At 36.6% G+C, this 20,512-nt stretch overlaps 2 protein-coding genes and 1 pseudogene across 2 annotated transcripts; 2 read left to right on the forward strand and 1 right to left on the reverse strand.

Moving 5' to 3' along the window:
- Nucleotides 1–1,065: 1,065 nt before the first annotated feature.
- LOC132183079 (geranylgeranyl pyrophosphate synthase, chloroplastic-like) lies at nt 1,066–2,148 on the reverse strand (annotated as a pseudogene).
- A 2,776-nt stretch (nt 2,149–4,924) lies between these two features.
- On the forward strand, nt 4,925–6,000 carry LOC132182954 (probable transcription factor At5g28040). The gene has a single exon (XM_059596327.1). It carries the CDS (start codon nt 5,013–5,015, stop codon nt 5,934–5,936), a length of 924 nt encoding a protein of 307 aa, XP_059452310.1. The 5' UTR covers nt 4,925–5,012; the 3' UTR covers nt 5,937–6,000.
- An 8,112-nt stretch (nt 6,001–14,112) lies between these two features.
- On the forward strand, nt 14,113–20,512 carry LOC132181112 (uncharacterized). The gene is made up of 10 exons (XM_059594181.1): nt 14,113–14,757; nt 14,926–15,063; nt 15,668–15,856; nt 18,016–18,153; nt 18,254–18,375; nt 18,529–18,661; nt 18,756–18,885; nt 19,061–19,140; nt 19,248–19,382; nt 19,866–20,512. Exons 1-10 carry the CDS (start codon nt 14,257–14,259, stop codon nt 20,088–20,090), a joined length of 1,791 nt encoding a protein of 596 aa, XP_059450164.1. The 5' UTR covers nt 14,113–14,256; the 3' UTR covers nt 20,091–20,512.

Genomic DNA, 20,512 nt, shown 5'->3' on the forward strand with positions numbered 1-20,512 from the left:
TTTGGCTCTTTGTGGGTTCGGATTTTGTCTGTGGTAACTGCCGACCTGTGTTGCCACTTCGCTGCCCGCTATTAGGGTTTTCTTTCATGCGTCCCCACCGCGTCGAGCTCCCACGCCCCTTACGCGGCGGTTTCCGGCCTGCATGGGTCCGGCTACCGTCTTCCCACTTTGTGCTCATTTTCCCTGTTTTTTCCCTGTTTTGGTGGCTCCTTGTTTTTTTCTTTTTTCTTGTTTGTGGTTGTTTTCAGGTCCTGCTTTGCCGGTCTTCTCCGCGCCTGTTCGCCGCCCACCATCCACTGTTGGGCCTTTCGACGCGTCCCCGCCGCAATGAGCTTCCAACGCCCCTTCGGTTTTCGGTTCCTGGCGTGTGCGTGATCGGAGTGTGCTGTTTTTTTTTTTCTTGTTTTATTTCCCTATTTTGTTGCTTCTTTAAGATGTATTTGTGTTTTGGCGTGTTTTTTTTTTTTTTTCCATGTATTGTTTAATTTTCATGTTTTGTTTGGTTTGTAATAAGGCTCCTTCCCCTCTCACTCGATTTATGTCTCCTTCGAATTAATTATTTTTGGTTAAGGCCTTTGGGTTGTGGATGTGATCATTATCCTGGCTTTCGGGTCGAGGAGGAAGAGTTTCGGCATGAGGAGGAAGAGTTTCGGCATAAGAGTCTTTCCGCTCTCAGGGTCGAGGAATAATTGCTATCCATGCATTTGGTTGAGTCTGTCTGTCACAGATTTAGTATTAAATCTGATTTTAGTCATGGGTTAGCGGATTGGTTTCGAATCTTGTACTAAACCTGATAATCTTATACATTTATGCTATGGTTGCTTCAGAACTTTGCTCTGTGATGTAAGAGCTTTATACTCGTGGTATTATTGAATGAAATGTTATGTTTTTCTCCAAAAAAAAAAAAAAAAAAAAAAGAGTATTTAAAATTACTATTCATTATCAATCATGAATGGAAGTACCATATGGCTAAAATAAATATATACATAAAATCCCCAAGATTTTTGCACGGGAGTCCTTAAAAAAGGGAGCAAATAAGATGCAAAGGAGACGTCAAAGTCTCCTCTAATTCTGTCGATTGGCAATGTAGTAAGCTAAATAGTATAATGGGGCAGCTCTTGCAGGTTCAAAATAGGCAATCTCCTGCATTGCATGATCCGCCAGCTTGCCGGCTAACTTCATAGCCTCGTCAACGCCCATAAGCTTAGGATATGTGGCCTTGTCGCTTGCCAAATCCTTCCCGGCCGTCTTTCCGAGCTCCGCCGACGACTTTGTCACATCCAAAACATTGTCCACCACCTGAAACAACAACCCTATTCACCTAGCATAAGTCCTCACCTTTTCTATCTCAATCGCATTCCCACCTCCCATAGTCACCCCACAAACAGCTGAAGCCTCTAGGAGCTTTGCTGTTTTATGGACATGAATGTACTCCAATTCACTCAAACTCACTTGTGTTCTCTCGCTGCAAATGTCTGTAATTTGCCCCGCCACAATCCCTTCTGAGCCGACAGCTGAACCGAGTTCAGCAATGGCTTGGATAACACTCTCAGGGGAAACTTTTGTCGTCTTGGCCGCTACATGTTCAAAGGCAAGGGAGAGGAGGGCATCGCCGGCTAGGACGGCAGTTTCTTCCCCGAAAACCCGGTGGTTTGTCGGCTTTCCGCGCTGAAGATCATCATTGTCCATGCAAGGGAGATCATCATGAATTAGTGACATGGTGTGGATCATCTCAACAGCACAAGCAACTGGAATCGCTAAAGACTCATCCCCTCCTACCAACTCACATGAAGCAATGCACAAAATTGGACGGACACGCTTCCCGCCGGCTAGGAGTGAGTATCTCATTGCCTCATGAATTTTCAATGGATGTTGCAGAGGAATGGCTGCATCTAGAGCTTTGTTAACAGATTTAGCCTTTGTTGCCATGTATTCTTCAAACTGAAACGTGGATAAAGGGTTTTGGAGTGACTTGGTCATTACTTCTTCAGTAAGGAATGGTTGGAACAAAGATGATTTTGCCCTAATTTCCGGAGTATCAAGTTTGAAGTGCAGAAATGAGATTCTTTTGTGGTTTTTGAAGCCATTGTTGGGTTTACTGAGATGGGCAGAAGTGTGAAAACGTGAGATTGTTGCAGAGAAGGCCATTGGAATGAGGTTTGGTGAAGAGTTTTCCTGTTGATGTTGTGGCCTTTTGTTCTCATTTCTGTTGTAATTAATAAAGGTGACTGGAGATGCTATTTAGGTTGTCCTAATCTATAGCTTGTGATTATTCCATTTCATATGACTCGGACTCTAGTGCCCCTATTTGATTATTCTTGAAGCATATTTTTCCTTTTATGTTTTTTTAATGTTGTCACTTGTCATTGTAACTCGGGTCAATTCTAATTGGACCGGAACCAAACCTTCAGCTTTCATAAATTTCAGTGATTCAACCCCACTCCCCAAAAGTTGTAAGAGGGATAATGGAACCAAGATTTTTTTTTTTGGCAAGAGTATAAATAAGAAATATATTAATATTTAAGATTAGATTAATATATGGAAGATAATATTTTTGAGAAAAATCAGTGTTACTCTTCATTTATAGATGAAAAAAGAGTACAAGAGCCAAAGATCTAAAAAGAAAGAGCACTAAGCTCTAAAATAACGGTGTTGGAGATACATTCAGGGGCTTCTTTAATCCAGATTTTATCAATAAAGTTTCTAGTAGCCTCCTTCGCTAATCTATGAGTTGCTTTGTTTGCTTCTCACTTGACATGATATATTCTCCAATGTTGAAGAGACCCCATAACCAATTTAATGTCATCCACAATTTGCTCATACCTAAGCCAATTTTGTTCTATCGCACCAATAGCCTGAACAATCGTCAATGAATCCCCTACCAAAATTACTTCATAGATGCCTAAGTCCCTACATAACTCGGTTGCTTGCAGAGTTGCCATGGCCTCCCCCGTGACAGGTTCATACACAACAAGGATGGTCTTACTTTTGGCCGCAATAACTAGACCACTTTCATCTCAAATTATCACCCCTACTCCCATACATTTCTTGTCCTTTGAGATTGCCACATCCCAGTTGGCCTTATAAAGACCTGAGGGAGGAGCCTGCCATTTTTGCCCAGCCCTTGTAAGCTCGATTGTATTTTTTTGTTTTTTTTTTTTTTTTTAATATAGACCAATTTTCAATTCAATCACTTATCAAAATGGAACTTGGCTTTTTTAAAAAAAAATCTTAAAAATCATTTATGATTAAATATGTACTAAATTTTGAAGCAGTTTCTTTTAAAATTAAAGAGATGGTTAGAAACTTATCTCCAGTTTTGTTGTGAAGCCTAATTTTAACAATATTCATGACTAAAATACACGTTTACTAGTTACGGTAAAAACAGAAAGAGTAAGCACAAATATAACCATTTTTAAAGTATCAAATGATAATTTAACGTTTAAACTATTTGTTTTTTAAATGAAGTAATAGGTGTTGGTGAATTTTGTTAATTATGGGAGACTCTAATAAGAATTATGAAAGAGACAAAAGTGAATCAGCAATCGAATAAACAATTTATTGAAAGAAAAAAAGGCAAATGAAACACAAGTCTGTTTTCTAAGCAATTATTTAATTATCTTTCTTGAACCCTTTTTTCAATAGTATTCTCTAACTTTATCCAAAACGTCCAAATTTTTCTCTTTAATTATTTAAAGCGATAATTTGGACGCTACTAACGACAAGCATACTCAGCATCGATTCTAAAGAAAGAACAGCAAGCAAATATTAGAAAATATACCTTTGCTATGAAATTGTTAGAAAAACAAAATGACACTAAATTAATTAGTATTTACATCTAAGCTTCCCTTTCATTTATAGAGAGGTTGGGTCATGGGGGAGTGATTTTTTTTTTTGGTTTCTTTTAACTTTAATTCATAATATTGAAAATGCATGAGTGCTTTCATTTTATTTTAGCTTTTTGCTTTTTACTATTCACTTATTTTTGCCAGTTTTGGAGTTTGTTTGAAAATATGTTGTCAAAAAATAATATGAAAGATAAAAGAGAGCGGAAGTAGATAAAAGAGATCAGCGGAAATAGAGAAAGAGATTGATGAAGCGGTACTGGTAGGATTATATCTTGTATTGAAGTGAATCAAACCTATGTTATTTAGAGAAGAGTAATTATAAATACTCATCTCTCATTTCACTCTCATACCATTAGGTTGATATGACCGTGCCCATAGCCAAAATTTTCTCTTTTTAATATTGATTAATCTAAAGGCTGATGTAACATTGTGGTATGATAGTAGGATATGAGATGAGTATGGATGAGACTCATAAAGTGTTAAGGGTTATACCTTGTATTGAAGTGTATTCAATTTCAACCTATATTATTTAGAGAAAAATAATGTGGTAATACCCATCGGTTTTTGGATTAGCCTTTATTAAAAAAGATAAAAATCTAAAAATTGATAAACACGGTCACATTAACCCAGTAGTATGAGATTGAGATGAGACATGAGCATTAGACATAAGAATATGAGAGTGAAAGTGTGTGTAACATTTCTCTATTATTTATAGAGAGATTAAGAATAATGAAAAAAAAAATCAATAAATAAATAAATAAAGAATAAACCTGAAGAATAATTTTAACCTATTTTAGCTTTTGTTTACTGTCTGTCACAGCTTATTTTGGTTGTTAGCTTGATTTGTTATATTTGTGAGGGGCTAGGATTCAGAGCACGCTGGCGTGCTTCAACAGTGAAGCACGCCAGGCTATTTTTTTTTTCAAAAAAATTAAAATAATAAAATAATAATAAAAAAAAAAATCACGGCCGGCGTGCTTCCGTGTTGAAGCACGCCTCTTTACCCATTTGTGAGTGGTTTTCTTAATAAAATTCTTATTTTAAATACCATTTAAATAACTACAGAAAATTTCTTCTATTTTTTATTTTTATTTATTTATTTATTTTATACAGCAATTAAGCGAAATCCGCAAACAGGGTCACCGTTGAAGGTCCACCGTAGCCATGGACTCCACCCCAACCAGCCCCCAACGCCAACCCGAAGGTCCCCCTCTCGTCTCCATCAAATCCTCTCCTCGCAAGCTCCCCATCAAACGCAAGAACCTACTCTCCTCTTCTGACCCTAACCCTAATTTCCTCTCCTCCAAGCTCCAGTCCACCCTCGACCAAAGCGACGCCGTCGCGAAGCCACCGCCGTTCAAGTTCCACCGGATCTGGACTGAGCCCGACGAGATTCGGTTCCTGCAGGGCCTCCTGGACTGCGCGTCCCGGGGGCTCTCCTTTCCCAGAGACCTCCAAGTCTTTCACGATCGCTTCTCCGGTACGATGTCGCAGCCCTACGCCAAGTCCCAGCTCTCCGAGAAGCTCCGCCGGCTGAGGAAGAAGTTTCGGGTTATATCGTCCCGGCTCGCCGGCGGGCTCAGCCCGTCGGTGCTCTCGCAGCACGATCGGGCGCTTTACGAGCTCTCCGAGAAGCTCTGGAGCCCCGAGCTGTCGTCCTCGTCGACATTTGGTAACAATTCCAACGATTACGGTAGCAATGAGAAGAAGAAGAAGAAGAAGAAGAAGAGCGAGGGCAGTTTGGTTGGGGTTAGGGTTAGCTTCTCGCCGGCCCTGGCTAACTTGAGTTCTCACTCGAATCAAAACCTTCGTTTCCAGGAAATCGACGGTGATGTGAATGTCGAGTATGAGGGCAGCGAAAGTGGTGGGCTTGGTGGGGTGGCAGCGAAAGTGGCGTTGGATGTGTTTGATGAGTGTTTGGAGGAGGTTCGGAATCGGATGGTTGTTGTTTATCTGAACAATAAGTCTTCCAAGGTACTGAGGTGGCACCGGCAACGGGTGGCGGAATTGGAGGTCCTGGCACGGCGCTTGAGGTTGGTTCTCGACAACTCTCTCCATGCCCAATCACTATTTTCAAATTCGATGTAGATATTGTTTACGTTGACGTACAATTTATTATTATTATTATTATTTTTGTGTAGCTTGATATGTTGTTAATGGACAAGGCTCTTTTTGTCATAAATTTAACTGACTTTTTGAAACATGGCCTACTACTCCAAGCCCATGTTAGTGTAGTTTGGGCTTTAGCTCCGTCTGAAATCGAACGCCATTCCCAAAACAAAACAACAAAGAAAAAGCAAAAATGAATATCATGTTATCTTTAAGATGATAACTTCTATAAGAAGTTTGTGTAAATTAATCTAGATTTACTGAAATTCTTAGAAGAATTTCAGTTTTTGAAATTTTAAATCTAGGCCTTCCATTTTCTATCCAAGGGTCATTGTTCTGCCACGTGTCCCTAAAAATTTCCTAAGAATTTTAATAGATCTTGATCCGGTGTAAACTAGTTCCTTTGTGCACACCAATAAGAATAGGCCACATAGGATTATTGCACCATTTCAAATAGGCACCAAAACATCAGATTATATAGGTTTTTCCATTTTTTGTTTTTTGTTTTAAGAAATTGCAAGAGGGTCAGCCCCTCTGAGGGGGTTGGCGAGAAAACCCATATGGGTGAAGGTGGCTGCGCGGCCACCCCCAGCCCATCTAGGGTGGCTTGTCGGTCACCCCATGGGTGGAGGTGGCCCGCGCGGCCACCCCCAACCCACCTAGGGTGGCCGGCGAGCCACCCCATGGGCGGAGGTGGCCCACGAGGGTCACCCTGGTAGATCTAGAGTGACTCTCCGGCCATCCCTAGCCCATTTGGGGTGGCCGGCGAGCCACCCCATGGGCGAGGGTGGCCGTGCGGGCCAACCCAGCCCATGGAGTGGCTCGCCAGCCACCCTAAATCTGCACGCGGCCACCTCCGCCCATGGGGTGGCTCGTCGGCCACCCCAAATGGGCTGGGGGTGGCTGGCGCAACCACCCCATGGCCTAGGCGGTGGCGGCGGCAAGCCACTCCTACCTCCCTTTAGCCACCCTAAGTTGGGGTGGGGTGGCCAGCCAATCACCCCTTTGTTTTTTTCTTTTTTAAGAAAGAAAAAAAATATTTAATTGGTTTTTTAATTATTTTTCTTTTTATATTTTGTATAGTCTGGTGTAGTAGTGTTTATTTCTTAAACTTAAGATTTTTCTGATATGCTAAGGTATCAATGGCTGATTGATGGGTACAAAGGAGCTTGTTTACATCAACTCCTTATAAAAGTTATCCTCTATCTTTAATGTTGTTCCAATTTTTATATTGTGTGGTTTATTTTTTATTTTTTTTTTATTAAAGTAATCGACATATCATTAAAAGTATATATGACATCATGAAAGGAAAAACATAAACGACGGTCCGAAAATACGAAATTTTGAATAATAAAAACTTTATCTCCTCCAAAGTTTTGTCGTTCATTTTCCTCCTTAAGTTGGAAATAAACCGTGAAATGACAACAAAATTAAAGTGACATAAAGTGCGGATAGATTGAATACGCTACTCACAAAGCCATAGAATATTGAAATACTCTTAATTATTAAGGTTTAAAGCTTGAAGTAATTAAATTATGTAAAGAAAGAAGATGATGAGTTTGGAATGTCTTAATTATTAAAAAAATTAAAATCTCAAAAGCTTATAGAATTTTATTAATTGCAATCTTCCAGCCTTCGCACCCCAGGTTTTTGTCTTTGTCCCAGCTAGACATTTTGAAAAAGACAATACTTCGAACGTCATTTTTCGTTAGGTTGTCACAAACAATTAATGTGTCATCATTTGATCTTTGATACACACGTGCGTGTGAGTAACAGTTGAATAAGTTTCTTCTACGGTTATGGTGGTGATTACGTGGATAGGCCACTCCCACTTATTTTACCAACCTGAGATTAAATAATTTGCTGAAAAAAAGGCTCAGTGTCACATGGGTCATGGGTCGCTGGCGATTTAAGATTGGCAGATTCATTTCTGTTGATTTTTGATTTACTTTTTCGGTAGCCCACTATTTATTGGCGTAGATTTTAATGTATGTATGGTATGGGCCATGCTCTTATCCAAATTTTTGGCTCATACATTGGTGCTTTTAACTTTTCTTTTTCTTTTTTTCTTTTTCCGAGCAAGTTACAGAATAATATTATAAATAAATGAAAATATCAACCATCTTGATATTTTCATAATAATAATAGCAATAATAACACCAACAACAATAATATTAAGTTCTCCAACTATATACTCTTACTTCATCGAAAGTTCAAAATATGTCCACCAACAAACTAAAGTAATGCTTTACTCTTACTTAATAGATTGTGTAATTTAGAAGTAGAGAGGGGGGAGGGGTCAATAATATGATTTGCCGATCCATTCGATCGGCATTTTAGATTGCCCGAGTAAAAAATCTCCTTTATTAAATTGTTCGAATTTTTGTGATAGTCATTAATATAGCCTAATAACAGTGTCTTTATGTATGTAAATATTTTCGACTAATGATTAGATTTTAAAGTATACGAGTAGACTGTAAAATGTTTTTTTTTTTGATAAATTTTAGTTGTCGGGGATATCGCCGTAATTAAAAGTTTATTAATTGAGTGATAGTTTAAGAAAATTGCCTGAACTTTTATAAAACAAAAGAAAGAAAAGATTGAAATATTTATGATGACATCAACATGACGGAGCGGATTTGATGGTGTAACTAAATAATTGAGTCTACATTGAAGTGGGCGGGGGACCTTAAAGTCCACGAAGAATCTTAACTCAAGATAATGATTTTGATATATAAATGCCATTATGTCAACCAATACCCAATGAGGTCGATGCATGCACCCACTGAATTAATATTGAGAATTAGAAAAGGGAAACTGGAAAAAAAAAGTCAACCCCCACTGCTTTGAATTTTTATTTTTTAGAAATATTTTGTTTTATCTTTTGCTCACCTTTTTTTTTTTTTTCCTATTTTCTTATAAAGAGTCGGACCACATGTAGCTCTTACATATTCAATAATAAATTTGCAAAAGAGATAGACAAGAGATAGACTCATCTATAAATTTAATGATAAATTTATAAAAGAAATAGACAAGAGATGGCCTCAGTATAGGAGACAGCCAATCTATCATTAAATCTATGGGACCACATATGGCTCATACAGCTTTAATGGTGAATTTGCAAGAGATTTACAAAAGAAATAAATAAGATAGATGCCTAATATTAGAGGAAGGATAATAGTTGTTCCTCTGTCCTTCTAAATATAATGTAATTTTTAAAATTACCTTTAAATTTAAAATAATAATTATTAAATTATGATGTATTAATAACTTTAAAAGCTACGACAAAGAACTCTCATTCTAACATTATTAACGCTTTGTTTTGACTTTTTGATAGAAATGAACAAATAGAAAGGGAAGTGAATTAACAAATTAAAGGGGGAGGAATCTTATTTAAAAAATCGTCACTCATGTTCTCCTATATATATATTCAGATTCAAATTCATCGCTTTGAACGATGACTGTGATGGTCAAAATTATCGTTTGTCCTCCTTTTCCTTTATGTCAATTTGCTTACAACATCTTTTTCTCAAACGTCACTTTACTCAACTCGCGGATAGCATCCACTTTAATTTGTAAACACTCTCAATCCTCCATTTTTTTATTTTATTTTTAATAAATTTCTCATATTTTAAATTTTTAATACATAAAAGAGAGCTCCTGCTATCAGGTTCATCCTGATAACACTTTTTTTGTAGCCTCCAATTACTATGTGACCCATCATAAATTTAAGAAAAATACAAAAAATAAAAGTGAGAGCAATCATACAAAAAAAAAAAAAAAAACCATAGCTGGCAAGACCCAGGCCACCCACGACATGGGTTTGGCCAGCGGTGAACACCTCAAATCCCGCCGGCCGTGACCCACCTCAAAACCCGTTTCTAATGCCCCTAAACTCATTTCTAACGCTTCAAAATCCGTTTTTAATGTCTCAAAACTCATTTTTTGATTCAAAACTAAAATCTAGAGGTGGAAGGTTAATCATTTAGGAATTTTATCACCCTAAAATCTAATGTATTTTGGTCCAACTTATTTTTGAGAACTTTTTATGTTTTTACTTATGTGCCAGTTATTAATTAGGACTGTAAAAATGGTATTATCATGATTGTCATGATTGTCATGATATCTCGAAATAAACTACTTGTATTGTAGGGAGATCATATGCTGATATGCTTATTCGTACATATGGAAGTTCTATTCTTTTGGTAATCTTTTATTTACCTTATGGATCAAAGCAAAACATCAATAAATATGGAAAATGTCATCACTCCTTCCCTTTTAATTTTTATTGAATCCATGTTTAAATCCCACCTACCAACTTTCTCTTGTTTGGATCTAACTGTCTTGATGAACTACAAAGAGAAAGGCTTTTTCTGGTAACTTCTTTTCTTTTTTTTTTCTCCAAAACAAAAACATTAAAATAAAATAATTAAAAACACAAAAGGACATAACTTTCCTCCAAATCAATTTAGGAATTGAGATTTACTTCAATTGAAGAGAAATTGGAGATTCTCCAACCCTTTATTTTAAATTTAATGGTCTATAAAATGTCAGTTGCTTTTGTATAAGCGATGCATTAAATGCTGGTTTTTGTTTTACCGATATTTAAATAATTTTATAGACCAATAAATTTAAAATGAAGGGCCACGATTAACGATTGGAGAATCTCCAATTTCTCCATAACTTATTTAAAATAGTGTCAAGTGTCTATAAATATTTAAAATGCACATTTGACACTATTTTAAATGGGTTTGAGGATATTTATTCCAAATCCAACACAAAAATATCTAAAATTATTTTTATTCAAGATTTTTTTTTTATGCATAAGAAACAAAATGAATACAACAACAAAACACATATTAGCAACCTGTTTCACATGCACTTCACATTACGTGTATGGACCTCCAAACTTGAACTCATTTGTCTTGTCCTTTTTTTTCTTCTTTTTTGTCCTTTTTTTTAAAAAAAAAAAAAAAAAATTCTTTCTTTTTGGTTAGAAAAAAGTTTATTGTGTTTCCCAAAGCAGTAGATAACATCCAAAAATATATATAAACTTCCAAGCAGAAAACCTTTTTTCTAAAATGTAAAACTTTTTCCCAAAAATCCCTTTTTTCCAGCATTCTATCATCTATACCCCCCTCTCACCAACCATTTGTCTCCATCTCTCTTCCTTGCTTTAAGAAAACGACACCATCGCATGCTCCATGATGTGATAAAGTGGTACCCATTTTTAAACCGTCTGATTGAATTTCATGGAACTGGGGCTATTGGGTGACGTCATAATTTGAAGATCGGACGGCAACTGGGCTGAGTGGTTTTGCATAGGTGGTATCTTGTGTGGGCCCAGGAATGGATTTTAGAGTGTGATGGCTGATCAGCATGAGCCAACAGAAAAAGTCGCTCCCTTCGGCTCCGTTGGGTCCCAATAGCAACCAGGAAAAGAAAGAATCCTCGTTCATATCGGGTATAGCTCTATTCCAATATTACCCTTCAAGCTCCTTCAAATTACGGATATGAACTCACTCACAATTCCGCAAGAGAAAAGAGCCGCCTTTGACTTTTAATTTCAATTGACAGTTCAATCGGCTATATACTACGCCTCACGAAATAGAGGGCGCTAAATTGAATTTCTCTATCTATTTTCTCCCTTTGTGTGGATATGTCAAAAATTTGAGTTTTATCTCAATCTCAATTTAGTTTATATTTTTATTTTCCTCCCTTTTCGTGAACGTCGCTATTGACATTTATTCCGCTCCCGTCTACTTGGTCTTGCACTGGTATTAATATGAGCCACCAATTCTAATACATATAATCATCCAATACCAAGAATTTTGATTACAATAAAGGGTTCACTCCTAAATATATTAAAGTGACCTCTATTTCATATTTAAATTCATGATATTGTCATGATTTATGACCAATGTTATATGAAGTCAGAAGTCTCTCTTTATTCTTTTTAGTGTTTAAAATAATAAGAACGCTTGTGGTCCATTCAGTGCATTGTCAAGATAGACCATCATATGGTTGGTATGTTACAATGTTATTAAATGAAATGCCTAATTTTATTACTGATTACGAACAATAGTTTATAAATTGTAAAATTTATGGTTTAAGATATTCTGTTTGATAATCTCGTTGCTCACACTATAAACCATATTCAATGTACCCTATGGATCATTACCATGCATTTGATAATTAATAATCATAAAAGAAGTACATGTAAATAGATTATATGTCCAATTCTCATTAAAATAAATTAGTGAATAAACAACTTTATTCAATTTAAGCAAAAACGTCCCGCAAACTTAATTGGAATTTATGGCACTATTCCTAACAAAAATGACAAATTACTAAAAAAAAAAAAATCCGAAAAAATTATTATTATTTATTTATTTTATTTCATTAAAATACATTCTATTTATAATTTTTTTTTTTGTTAAAAGAGTTTCAAAATCTATATATATATACACACACACATACATGGTTTGGGAGTGTTTTGAAAGAGATTTGTTTGATATCTCATTTTCCTACATATTTCTTGTCCATCTTTCTTTTCTTTTTTTTTCTTTTTTTTTTTTTAATAAAAAAAATCTATCATTAAATCTGTAGGAACCACGTGTGAGTCCAACATATTTAATAATGAATTTACACATTTTTTGTATGAAGATGTATAGAATAATGAAACCGAACATTTCTCATTTTGAAATGTTTTTTTTTTTAAAAAAAAAGTCTTGGAAGAAGAGAGTCACACATAAAAATAGAAAAGAAAAGATAAATTAAAGTATGCATTTATAAGGCCCAACTTACACCAAACTATTACTTAAAAGCAAGTAATTATTGCAAAACATATTAAGCACACGGGAGTGCGTGCTAGTGACCAGTGAGCGCTAGTAGTCAGAAGAGCACTTGGCTCGGAGCGATCAGTTCTTGACCATTAGTAAAATCAACTGTAAGATCAAATTATTTAAATTACAGTTATAATTAAGTGTTGAGATTGAGTAATGTTGCAAACAATCATTATAATTAAATCGCAGTTAATTTTAATTATAATCTAACGGGGAAGATTAAGTGTTTGTTAATGTCATGTAGTTAGATTTTAACTGAATTAGCAGCTATTTATTGTTTATAACTTTATTGCAAAATTCCATGCCGATTAGTGAACAGACATTAAAATGCTTAATTGAAACTATAAATAAGTCCACTACATATCAGTTTAAAACACGTAAAATTTTATATTGAGTAATGCTAGAGACTATATTTTTATCATTTTTTATCCTTTTAAAGCTGATGTGGCTTTTAAAATCACCATTAAAATATTATTCTGTTTCTCTCAAAACCTAAAGTAGTTATAAAATTTGAGTCTCTCTCTCATACTAAAATAGAACTACCGGTGTTTTGGTTTAGTTTTATTTGATAAATGATAAAGGCACAACTTTTTAATACAACTTTTGCCAATTTTTTCTTTATGTGGCCATTTAAAAAAAAAAACAAAAAAAAAAATGAATTTTTTTTGAAGCAATAAACATCCTATGTGTTCCTTTTTTTATTTGGTATTTTTTTTAATAAAAAAATGGTATTTTTCTTCATAATAATGACCATTTTTTTTTAAAAAAAATAAAATAAAAAAAATAATCAAATAAGATGTTATTGCTTCATTTTTTTTTTTTTAATTTTATTTTGTTTTGAAAAAATAAAAAAAATAAAAAGAAAAAAGGTGGTAGAGCAGGCTGTGGCTAAAGATGACATGATAAGATTTGGAGCAAAGCAAGGGATACGTTGATTTATTTATTTATTTTCCATTTACCTCTTTGAAGAAGAATAATGAGGAAAATGTTTTGAGTGATGGTGTGAACAGATTCAACGTTTTCTTACTCCTACACCGTGTCATCATTATTTATAGCAATTTACAAGTAAATTAATCCAATTTTTCATTATTTCAAAGCCTCAATCAGGAAGATTACACGAAAAAAATAAAGCAAAAAAAAAAAAAAAATCTATAATAATGCGATAATTATAAAGTTACTCCAATCGGATAAATGGCATTTCCCTTATTAAATGAAATGATGAGGACAAAACGGACCCAAAGAAACTCAGCAACGCACGTGTCGATTTGCACGGAGAGTCCCTTTGACAGTGATCTCCTTCAAAAACCCGACTCGCACTACTATTTGGGTTCTCAGTGATCTCTTCTAGCTCGCACTCTTTTAACTCTCGTCAGCGTGAGAACGATAAACCTCACCAAACCGAACGCGCTGTTTCGGAGAGCGAAAGCGTCACCGTTTTGTGCGGCTTTGAAGCTATGGACGAGAATTCAGCAACCATCGAAGCGATTCTGAGAGAGCAGGAGGAGGAAGAGCTGGCAGTGAGCAAGAACAAGAACAAGGACGCCCAAAAGGGCAGCGAATCCGGCTGGCAAACGGTGTCGTATCAGAAGCGCAACAGAAAGGCGCCCAAGCCTCTGCCGCAGGAGAATTCGACGGATCCGCTGAGCCGTCGGCCCAACGGAGCCGCCAAAGCAGATGTCTTCCGCCCGATCGAGCTGCACTCTGAGGAGCGCCTCCGGCGTGTGATCGAGGCAAATCTCGCCGCCGAAGCCGCCGCATCCGGCGAGGGTTTGAAGCGGCATTCTGACGATGATGGGGACAGCGACGCGGAGGCATCCGGCGCCCCCGCCGCCGGCGACAATGGCGAGGTGAAGCCTAAGAAGCCAAAGAAGCCGAAGAAGCCGAAGGTGACCGTCGCTGAAGCAGCTTCGAAGATCGACGCCGCTGATCTCGGTGCTTTTCTAATTGATATCACCGTAAGCGCCACCAATTATTCAAAAGAAAAAAGAAAAAAAAATCGAATTTCCCATCCACCACACTTTCCGATCTGGTCGTTTTCATAAAATTCGGATTCAATTTCGTGTATGATGGGTAAAATAAAGCGATTTTATTGCTTTTAATTTCGTTTTCGGTGTCTTGCTTAGGCTTCGTACGAATCAGATCAATTTATACAGCTAATGCGATTCGCGGATTATTTTGGCCGCGGATTCGCGTCAGTGAGTGCAGCTCAATTTCCGTGGTTGAAGACATTCAAAGAGTCCAGTGTTGCAAAGATAGTTGATGTAAGTTTTCGCTGCAATTTTAATTTTCTAATTCGCGTTGAATTTGTCTGATGAGAAAAATGTTGAACGTATGGATCTGTAGCTTGAAATTGATAGAGATATGTTGAGTTGAAGAGAGAGTTCAGGGCTAAAGGACTGTAGAGATTGCAGTTTTCCATTTAAGGCGTATAATATGTGGAATGTATGGATTTTTCGTGCGAGATTGATTCAATGATGGAAATGATGTATGCTATGATGAATTTATGTGCGTGCATGTGGGTTTTAGGTTAGAATGTGAAAGTGTACCTTGTGATTCTGTGTCCTTGTTTTCTGTCAAATGGTAAGCCTTTTCAGCAAAGTTATGATGAAGAGTATCTGATGTCTGCTACTTGATGTTCGATAAAGTGATTTTACAATGATTCAGTTAGCTTGATCTCGGGTGTGCTGTCTAATTATTCTTTATCCATTTATTATGATTCTGTTTCCATGGTCTCACGTTTGCTAATTTCTTTTACATTTGTAATGTCTAATCAGTATTTATTATATCTTTTGTTTAAATTGGAATTCAATTTTTAAATCGTAGTGAATGTCTTCATTCTTAATCATTATTTGATACTCCCAACAGATTCCTCTTTCCAGTATACCTGAAGGCGTTTATAAGACATCTGTTGACTGGATGGGAAAGCGGTCTTCTGAAGCACTTGGCAAATTTATGTTATGGTCATTAGATAGCATTCTCGCTGACTTTGCAAGTCACCAAGCAGCTGCCAAGGGATCCAAAAAGGTGGTTCAGCAAGCATCTTCAAAGTCTCAGGTAGCTTTCCAATCGGATCTTGCTTTGTGATTCCATGATGTTGGTTATGGTACATGAGAGCTTGGTGTTCTGTTGTTTAGTCTTGCATATCCGATGCTTTGGTTCACACAAAATTGTACGACAAACAATGTACTAAATGCTAGAGTACAGTCGAAGTGCAAAGAGCTGGTGTTCATTGAGATTCATGGACACAGACATGGGAGTCATCTCTCAAATAAATGAAGCATTAGATAAGACAAATCCAAAAACTTTGGGGATTTCTATTAGATGAACTGTTTGACGTTTGCCCATTATGCATATATGATATGTTTCTGCAGGCATCATTTGGTCATCAATTTGTGAGCATTATGTGCTATCATGGATGCTCTTATAAAACACATGAAGCTTCTTGTTCTAAATTTTGAAAAGATAGTTGATGGTGGAGACCATTATAAGTGGTTGGACAACTTTTAGCGGGGCTTGCACTTTTTGACATGACTCGCAAACTTGATATGAACTCATCATGAAATTAGCAGGTTAAAGTTGAGGAGTTTGACTTGTTTAATTTAATGGGTCGGGTTATGGTTGCTCTATATAGTCTTATAAACATGCCTTGATACGACCCAAACCGATACACATCATTTAGAGCTGAAATTTTTTTATACAACCCACAAACACGACACGAACCCAACACGAAATTAGCGGGTTAGGGTTAAGGGGTTTGACCCATTTAATTAAATAGCTCAAGTTAGAGTTGACCTATATAGTCTTATACATATTCCTCAACACAACTCGAACACAAGTTGCCACCCATAACTTTTAGCATGTTAATTTTTTTATGAAAAGATTCGTCCTTGTGTTTTTGAAATTTTGGGGCTATAACCATTGAAGATAATTTAGGGTTTTTTAATGGGAACTCTAAAAAGACCATAAAGAGGGGATCGGGATTCCTTTCTCACTTAATAGTTTTCCTTCATTTGAATTACATATTGATTATTGTCATATCAAGTGCCAGGCTAAATGGCATTACTTGGCCATACATGGCTTTAGACAGTTGTGGTGCACATGCACTTACTACGCAAGAGAATGACTGTTTTTCTGTTTATCTTTTGGTCTCTTTCTATTTTGATTACTTTAGCTGAAGTTGCCATAAGAACAAAAAAAAAAAAAAATCTGCCAACTTTCACTACACGTGCTGATAATAGAAACCACTTTTTTCTTTTTTTTTGGAGGAATTGAAACTGCATTGTTGTTGACTATAATTCAGGAAATCACATTACAACTATCTCGATAATAAACGAGGAATTTTAATTTGAACGTCTATATATTATTCATTTAACCTATAAAGGTGCAAAGATTGACTTCTTGTATTTGAACTCATTACCTAAGTAAACCCAATTGTAGAGGTAAAGAGAGAGAGAGCATCCTTTCTCTCTCTCTCTCTCTCTCTCTTCCATCCTTTCAGCACAATCACTCGGTGCACACTGCTCTATGTGCCAACTTCAGCAGTTCAAGCTTTGACACCATTACCACATGTCGTTATCCTTGTGTTGAGATCTTCTTTAACCTTACTTGGCTTATTGCTGTAGCTCAAGGGTTTTCAAAACTTGTGATTGAAGTAAACATTGAGGCACATGGTGTCAAAGAGCGCCTATCAGTATGTATTTTCATGCTAGCACTTCTGATCAATAAATAAAAGGTTCACAAGTAAGCATATATAGTGTGAAAGCAGAGTGGTTAACTTGCTTGTTTTCAGGAATACACGACCCCACAAGTCCATAAGTCACTAGAGTTTTTAAAGGAATACTAAAAGCATTTGATAAAACTATCTATTGGAGCGTGAATCCATATTGATCGGTGGATTAGAGTATTTATTCTCCCAACCTTGCAATCCATGGATTTGAGATCAATTTAGACCCCACTCTTACAGGAGTAGGTTAGTATGGTAATCAGATTGATTCCTTTCAACGGTGATTTTGTCATGATTATCTATATCATACTACAGCAAAACATTTTGATGTACCCAGAATTTTTATTATCACTAATAATTATTGTATATTATGAGAATATTTGTTAAATAAAATGGAATTGTGAAGGGAATTGGTAGTTCATGAGTTTCCCATCTTCTGGTCAGCTGAGCGAGTCACTAATTTGGAAATGGTATAATGTTGGATCTGCAGGTTGCTATGTTTGTTGTTTTAGCAATGGCACTGCGACGAAAGCCGGATGTGTTGATCACTTTATTGCCTACAATTAAGGAAGACCCAAAATATCAAGGACAGGATAAGCTTCCGGTCACTATTTGGGTGATTGCTCAGGTGAATTTCGGTTTCAGTGATAATCTAATCTTCCTAGTAGGGTCATCTCAAATAATATAATATGAATTTTAAGCCAGAAATTGGATTTTGATTTGTATAGGCATCTCAAGGAGATTTAGTTGTTGGGTTGTACATGTGGGTTTATTATCTCTTGCCTATACTGGCTAGCAAGTCAGGCTGTAATCCGCTATCCAGAGACTTGATTTTACAGTTGGTGGAAAGGTTAGACATTTTTGAGATTGAACATAAGTTTTATTTGTTATCTTATACATTTTTTCTTGGTACTTTTTAATTCTATTAGTTCCTAGTTGTGGAACTTTATTATCTCCTCTTTCTCACTTATTATTATTATTTATTGTCATCCCTTGAAATCAGAATTTTAGCTTCCCCAAAAGCTCGCACTATTCTATTAAATGGTGCTGTCAGAAAGGGGGAGCGTGTGGTTCCACCATCAGCTCTCGAGCTTTTGATGAGATTCACCTTCCCAGCACCATCAGCTCGGCTAAAGGTGGGTATTTTTGGGAGTATCTGCTATATATTTCCATATCATATGTATTTTTTTTTTCTTTCTAAAGTGTAGTTGTAATCTATCTTTTGCTTAGGCAACTGAAAGGTTTGAAGTTGTATATCCGACTTTGAAAGAGGTTGCCCTTGCTGGTCCCCCGGGAAGCAAAGCAATGAGGCAATTTGCACAACAGATTTTGGACATTACAATCAAAGCTGTTGGAGAAGGTAGTGGCAAACTCATAGTAGACACTCCATTCTAAATCTTCTTTTCCTTTTTTTTTTTTTTCTTTTGTTTGGGTGGGGGGTGCCTGTCTTGTTTTACGACATATAGACTATAGCAATACAGGAGTTTAGGATTTTGACTTTGTATCAGAGTTTTGACTTTAAAACTCACTTGCAGGCATCCCTGACCTATCAAGGGAAGCAAGTGACATTTCTGTTTGGTGTTTGACTCAAAACCCTGAGTGTTACAAGCAATGGGTGAGCATTTGAAACTCATTATTACACTGTTTTGTTTTTGAATTTGAGAATTATATGTAATTATGTTCACATCATTGAGTTTTATTTATGTCTTTGCTTTGGAACAGGACATGCTTTACATGGATAATCTCGAAGCAAGTGTAATTATTCTGAGAAAGCTTTCTCATGAATGGAAGGAGCACTCTGCTAAACATCGTACTCTGGACACTGTTAGGGAAACTCTTCAGAGTTTCAAGCAGAAGGTAAGCCTTTCTCATATATTCTAGACAAGATAATATATTTGTTTGAGCGCATTGAATTGCTGTTGCATAATTCTATGCTTCCTTCTTCTCATCAAAAAAGTTGCGCACTGCTCTGAAATATGGCCCTAGAACAGCAGCATGCCAGCGTGTCTCGTCTTCTCCTTAACCACCAAGCACACCACTCCCTCCCCTTTCTACCAAAGGGGGTGTGGGAAGTGAAAAGCACTTTAAGCTCTTGTCAACTTTTGTTTTCTGATTCGCATCTTAGGCATTCCCTTGAATAGTTATGAATGTCCTTTCCCAAATGATTCCTTTGATGGAGTTCATCTGGTATGATTTTTTGCCGGAAAAAAAAAAAAAAATTGCTGACCTTGGGATGTATCTGATTCAAAATTGAAGTTCACTGTACCTTCTCTTACGTGCAAGTGAAAGTGTACTACTACTCTACTTCTGCTCACTTGTTTCATTTTTGTGGTCATTTAGAATGAGAAAGCATTGGCAAAGGGAGATGACGTTGCTCACCATGCATCATTGAAGGAAGCGGACAAGTACTGCAAGGTGATTTTGAGGCAATTGTCACATGGCCATGGATGCATGAAGAGCATGGTCATTGTGTCTCTTGCCCTGGCTGTAGGTGCTGTTATTATGTCCCAAAACATGGATTCTTGGGACTACAAGAAACTCTCAGAGTTGCTGAACTTCTCTTGAAACATTCCGAGTTTTTAGTCCCGTGCAGAGGATTGGGAGCAGTAAATGGTGCACTCCATTGCCATATAGGTTTAATTATGTCCGGCATAGGTCAGTTCTGAAGGATGCCCTGTAACTAAATGGGCCGAGAATGAGTAATTTATTCCAATACTTTGACCAAATTCTATTGGGTTTTAGTGAAATTAGAATAGGATCAGCAGCAGCAGACCAAAGTGCATGGGCTGAACATTTACAGAGTGTTGTGTCTGGTTTTTCAGTTTGTCGGTCGGGTCAATGACATTATTTTATTTTATTTTTTTCTTTCAGAATGGGTAATCTATAGTGGGTTGTTTTTATGTTAAATTTTTAACGGCCGAAATGACTGCTGAGAGATGGAAACGAATGTTGACATCAATAAATGCTTCAAATGAGTTCCAAATGAA

This window comes from Corylus avellana, chromosome ca5 (assembly GCF_901000735.1).
Source record: "Corylus avellana chromosome ca5, CavTom2PMs-1.0".
NCBI classification, from domain to species: Eukaryota; Viridiplantae; Streptophyta; class Magnoliopsida; order Fagales; family Betulaceae; genus Corylus; species Corylus avellana.